Consider the following 5675-nt stretch of genomic DNA (forward strand, 5'->3'; position numbering starts at 1 on the left):
CGACTTCCAATCTGCCGCGTCTACTCTTGTATTTCCTCGTGCTCCTGCTATTCATCCATCGGACTCGGACGTTCTATATTCCCCGACGCTATCCACCGTCTCCTCGTTATCGTTATCGAACTCGATATTAATTCACGACTCACCGACAATCATGGCGAACCGTACGCCAATCGATATGCCTATTCCGGGCACTAAGCAAGCACCATTCTTCAAAGGGAGATGGTATGAAGTCATCCCCTTCCTCGATGCCTATGAGCAACTCAGCACTGTCAACAACCTGGACAATACCACGAAATGCACTTACCTATTGAGGTACTGCCCTCGACAGGTCGCCGAAGTCATCGAAGGCATGCGCGCCTTTCACGCGCGCAATTGGCCGAACCTTCGCGCTGAAATAGAAGAGCAATTCAGTGCCGATAGAGCAGACAGACGTTTTGAAATTCAAGACCTAGCGCACGAACTCAAACGATCTCGGCGCGGACATATCCGCAACATATACAGCTTCCGCAACTATCTTCGGGAGTTCGGACGCATTGCCGGATGGCTCCTAGACAAAGGAAAGATCAGTGAACGCGAACACGACTCGTATTTTTGGGCTGGACTCCCGCGCGAAACTTACAAGGAACTGGAGGCCCGCATTCTCCTCCTCAAACCGAGTATCAGCCGCACCGAACCTTACCCGATCGACATGGCAAAAGATGCCGCTCGATTTATCTTCGATCGCGACACTTTTGATCCTAATCGACATGTTAATCTGGTAACGTCAGACGACGAAGACGCACCGTCGGATCCTAGGAGAGAAACCGATTGAGGAGACTGGAGCGATTCCGATATCACGGATGAAGACGAATACGTTAGATGGCGCCCGAGACATGACCGAAGGCGAAAGGAGCGCCGAGAACTTCGAACGAAATCGGAAGAACCCAAGAGAGGTTGCAAGTCGTCGCCAAGGATCCGATCCCGTTCCCCTGTTGCACGCGAAGATGCTCGTCGAACCCTGTATGAACTAGAAGAAGAAGAACATCAGGCGCGACAAATGGATGAAGTTGAAGCTATCGTTCACCAGATGGCCGGCTTGAAGATAAACGATCCGCGCTATGCATACTATTTCCGAGAAGTCACGAGGATCGACCCATCCCTCGGAAAGATACTAGCCGCACCGGCGTTAGCACAAAGTCGTCAAGTTATGACGGCGTTCACTCACGAGGATGAAACACACCGCCCTCTCACGCAAGCACCACCGGCATACCCGTATTTTCATGCACGCCCTCCGCCGTTCTCGGCAACCTATCCAACCGCCAGCCGGCCCCCGTTTCAGAAACCGATGACTACGTACCCGCGAACATGCTTCGGATGTGGCGAGTCCGGCCACATGATGGGTGATTGCGCCAAGATGGAGCAGTTGTTAGCTGCCGGCACTCTGCGCAGAGACATGAGAGGTCGTCTTATGATGGCCGACGGTCGTCGAATTATACGCGTCGATGGACAGCCCTTGGTACAGATAATCGAAGAGATGGCGAAGTCCGGGCCGCCGCAGTCGATGTTCATCCAAGTCCGCGAATATACCGGTTATGAGCAGGAAACGGTGCGTCCGGAAAGCAATGACCGACCGGAAGAAGAATCCGATGAAGTGTACGCAAGCGAGGACGACAATACCAAAGAAGATGATACCGGCTTCGTGTATGTCGGAGCCGCCAAGAAGCGACGGTTGGACGCAGTTGAACTACCCGTTCGAGAGCGGCCGAGGAAGGCGAAAGTTGTTCGTTTAGATCCCCCGGAGCCGATGATGTTCGATCCGGCTAACGACGATCACATTATGGAGGACGAACCGATGAAGACGAAGGCGACTCACCTAGAAAAGCCTCGAGAGATAGCGCGATCGGCGCTGGCGAAGCATGTTGATGCTGAGGCCCTGTACACCAAGCTTCTAAAGACACCGCTCGTCGTATCAGTGGAGGAATTGCTGGCTGGAAATAGAGAAATCGCCGGCAAGTTAGTACGCGACATGAAGATAACCCGCGCACACGCACCGGAAGGCCCACCCGCAGCCGTTCACGAAGCCATATTCCATCCCACTAGCGTATCAACTTCGCCTCATGGCCCGCTAATCAAAGTCTTCGTGAAGTGCGCTGGACACGACGTAGAGGCGATCATCGATACGGGCTCGCAAATGAGCATCCTAAACAAGAAGGTCTGGGATCAGCACGTCAAAGTACCTAGGGACATGCGGGAGACTGCGAAGATGGTCGATGCGAGTGGAAACGTCAAGATTCTTGAAGGGATCTGCCCCGATGTCGTTGTACAATGCGGAACGGCGGTGACGACGGCCAACCTATATGTCGGAGACAAAGTACCGTTCGACTTGCTACTTGGACGCCCCTGGCAGATCGAGAACAGACTCACCATCGACATGCGAAAGGACGGCACCTTCCTAGTCTTCAAAGACGAACAAGATCGCGTCTACGCCGTCGTACCCGTCCCTCAGAATGCGCGCGTCCTCCGATCGCCAGTACGAGCCGCTTTCATGATGGAACTTCAAGATGTTGATCAGCGCCGCGTTGGTGGAGTATCCCAAGCGGAGGAGGCAGAGATTATAGCGCAAGAGGAAGAGGCCGGAGAACGAGCGCCAAACGACATGGAGGAAGACGAGATAGAGAATACGGACTTAGAGCTGCACGACGCGCGACACGGCCGAGCACGTGCCGAGCATGCCGAAGTCACCGGCAACTCCGGCGCCTCTACAGGCATAACACTCCGATCAAAGTCCGACGACTTCACGCGTCGCGGTGCGTATCCAAAGCCGCCGTTTGACTGTCCTCCACTTCCGATTCCCTATGTCGACTACGGCACCGCTCTCGATGGACACTGGCTCCTGGAGTCGATGGGACTTACAAGCTGCTCTCCGACAAGTTTCTCGGTCCCCTGGGCCGCTCTTTCCGTCGATCTGGAGGGCTTTCACATCAAGGCACTCCTCTATCCGGCAGCAACTCATACGGTTATACACTCTCGTATCGCTGTAGCTCTGGATCACTCGAAAGATCGGACCTTCTGCCTGGACGATAATGGGGATTTCTGCCTGTCGAGACTAGTCTGGGACCTCCCGATCAAGATCCGCAACTATCTCCTCCCGATCAACGCCTACATCACCCCCAGTCTACCTGTCGATTTGCTGCTAGGACGAGACTGGCTACAACGAAATCCGCTAGGACTTGTGACTATCGACAAAGTCCCTATCCTCACTATCGCTGGCGGCATGAAGATCTTTATGGAATCGTCCACGAAGGATCTAGACGCAATCTCGACTGAACTTCACCTCGAGCAAATCGAGGTTGACCATGATCGCATCTATCGCCGCGATGTCATTACAGTCCGGCAGCCGTTACGAACTAATACGATATCTACGGAGACCGCGACGCCTCCGATGCATAGAGATATGTCGAACGCTCACGACGAGGAGCGAGCGCACGCTGCGAACGCGGGCTCAGCGAGATCGGACGAAGTCTCCGCCGCGTTTGGGCTCTTTGCGATGGCTCACACCGATCCCACACCGCGCTTCTATCCTTCCCACTGTGCCGCTATTCCTGTCAAAGTCTTCGGAAAGAAGGGGAACTCTATTCTAGCTTTGATAAACACCCGGGCAACTGTCAACCTTATCCACCAACGTCTATTCGACACGATCCGATCTCCGCCGCCGTCTAACCTTGGAGAACTAGTCATACGCGTTTCACCCGATAAAGAAATACCGGTCGTCGGCCGCATCTACGATTTCCGACTACGAGGACCTTGGGGAGAATGGACCTCGAGCGACTTCTCGATCGTCAACGAAGGCCAATACGATCTTGTCCTCGGAACACCGTGGCTGCTTGAGAACAAGATAGAGCTCGTGCCGCCGCCAAGTCCCGGGCCGGCACCATCTCTTACTATGCGCGGACGAACGGTCGCAGCGGCTGAACGCACGAGATCACGGCAACCACGCAGCCCGGAGCCGGAAGTTCCAGGGCGTATCTACGGCATCCAACCCGACTTCTCGGAAGCTACGCTCGACCAGGTTATTCTCTCTCAGGAACCAATTACGGATAGTGGCACAAGACTGCCGTCGCCCGTACCAAGAGATCCGCCGCTCGTTCCGACCGATCTCGTTACGAGCTGGGGCACTATTCCCGTCAAAGTGCTAGGGTTTACTATCTATGCTATCATCGACTCCGGCGTTCAGCTGAACTCTATCAACGAAGAGATCTGGAAGCATTCGAAAACGCCGCTCACCGTCACCTTCGACTCTGAGAACCACCCGGACTCGAATAGACTATCCATCGGAGCCATATTCGATGCCTCTCTCGAACTCGCCGGCATGCAGACCGTTGCTACGCTCAGCGTAGTACGGAACCTTCATGTCGATCTCATTCTCGGCGCCGCCTGGCTCGGAACGAACTCGATTACCGTATGCGCGGAGGGCGCGAAGCGCCTAGGTCTTATCTTTCCAGATTTAATCACCATAGCGCGTCTAGGAGGAAACGGCGTCGATGTCGATAAGGTCTTGCGAGACCTACTAAATCGCGATCGGATAAGACCGGACGATGACGAGCTGTCCGATATAGAGTTAGGCTCACGGCCTTCTTCGCCGGTACTGGATCGACAAGACTCCGGCGACACAGTATGGCGCTTCTGGAAAGGGATGGTCCCTCCTCCGCGCAGCCTAGCTCGGAACGATACCGATGTCCCGCGATGGGGAACGCGTCGCGTCCGCGTATTCGGAGAAGAACTCACCGCTGTGATCGATCCCGGTGCGAAGTTCAGTACTATCCGGTTCGCGCTCTGGAACAAGCACATGGCGAATCACATCCACCGGCAGTCGGTAACGCAAGACATCCCGGCGTACCTTCATACGTCGAAATGGGGTCCCGAAGAGCTATTGGATCAAGATTCTACGGTCAAGATTACATTGGACGCTCATCTCGTAACATGGGGATCTCTCTACCTCAGCCGCCTATCGACTTGCGACCTCATTCTAGGCGCCGATTACTTACTTGAAAACTCGCTTATGCCTGTTATCGGACCTCAACGCTGTCTTTGCCTAATGCACGCGGAATCGACTCGCGTATTCGAGTTGGAACTCACACAGTTCGCTCTCACCAAGTCAGAAGAAGATTCCGGCGAGTGGGAACGACATTCGGCATGGGGTCTGTATGAGGAACCAAGTGCTCACCTTGCGAGCGATCGGACAATAAGCCCGTATCCGCACAACCGTGCACGACAGGGCTCATCGACGCCACTATCGAGCGGCGAAGAATCCTCGCAACCGGCAGCATTAGTCGCTTACTCGCAAGCATGGGAGGACGTTGACGAATACAGCTCACCGTCCAATGCCGATCTCATCGCCGTCGAAGATTCCGGACTCACCGACGACATCACCTCTCTAACGGATGAAGACTTATCGGATGACCCATTCTCCGGCGAGGAGAATGACGACGATTGCGATGATTATGAACACATGCCGCTGCTCCAGCACTCAGGCGAGTCTTTCTTTACCTTTGAAAGAAAAGACGATGCTGCCCTGCCCGAGCACGGATGGTCGACAGAATCTCTTGGCGGCAGCGCGTACAACTCATCGCCGCAGAGCTTCATTATCGCAACGGCTCGTCGCCGTCGTTACGCCCGTTCTCGTCTAGCGGCGACTC

General features: G+C 54.7%; 2 protein-coding genes across 2 annotated transcripts; both read left to right on the forward strand.

Moving 5' to 3' along the window:
• Window positions 1-151: 151 nt before the first annotated feature.
• On the forward strand, window positions 152-811 carry PUNSTDRAFT_137932 (uncharacterized protein; the record flags this gene model as incomplete). The annotated part of the gene is made up of 1 exon (XM_007387591.1): window positions 152-811. One exon carries the CDS (start codon window positions 152-154, stop codon window positions 809-811), a length of 660 nt encoding a protein of 219 aa, XP_007387653.1.
• Window positions 812-1066: 255 nt separating this feature from the next.
• PUNSTDRAFT_137933 (uncharacterized protein) lies at window positions 1067-5654 on the forward strand (the record flags this gene model as incomplete). The annotated part of the gene is made up of 1 exon (XM_007387592.1): window positions 1067-5654. A coding segment is annotated over one exon (4588 nt), but the record flags the coding sequence as incomplete, so codon positions are not given.
• Between the last annotated feature and the right edge of the window lie 21 nt (window positions 5655-5675).

Source organism: Punctularia strigosozonata (genome assembly GCF_000264995.1).
Source record: "Punctularia strigosozonata HHB-11173 SS5 unplaced genomic scaffold PUNSTscaffold_14, whole genome shotgun sequence".
In the NCBI taxonomy this organism is placed as follows: domain Eukaryota; kingdom Fungi; phylum Basidiomycota; class Agaricomycetes; order Corticiales; family Punctulariaceae; genus Punctularia; species Punctularia strigosozonata.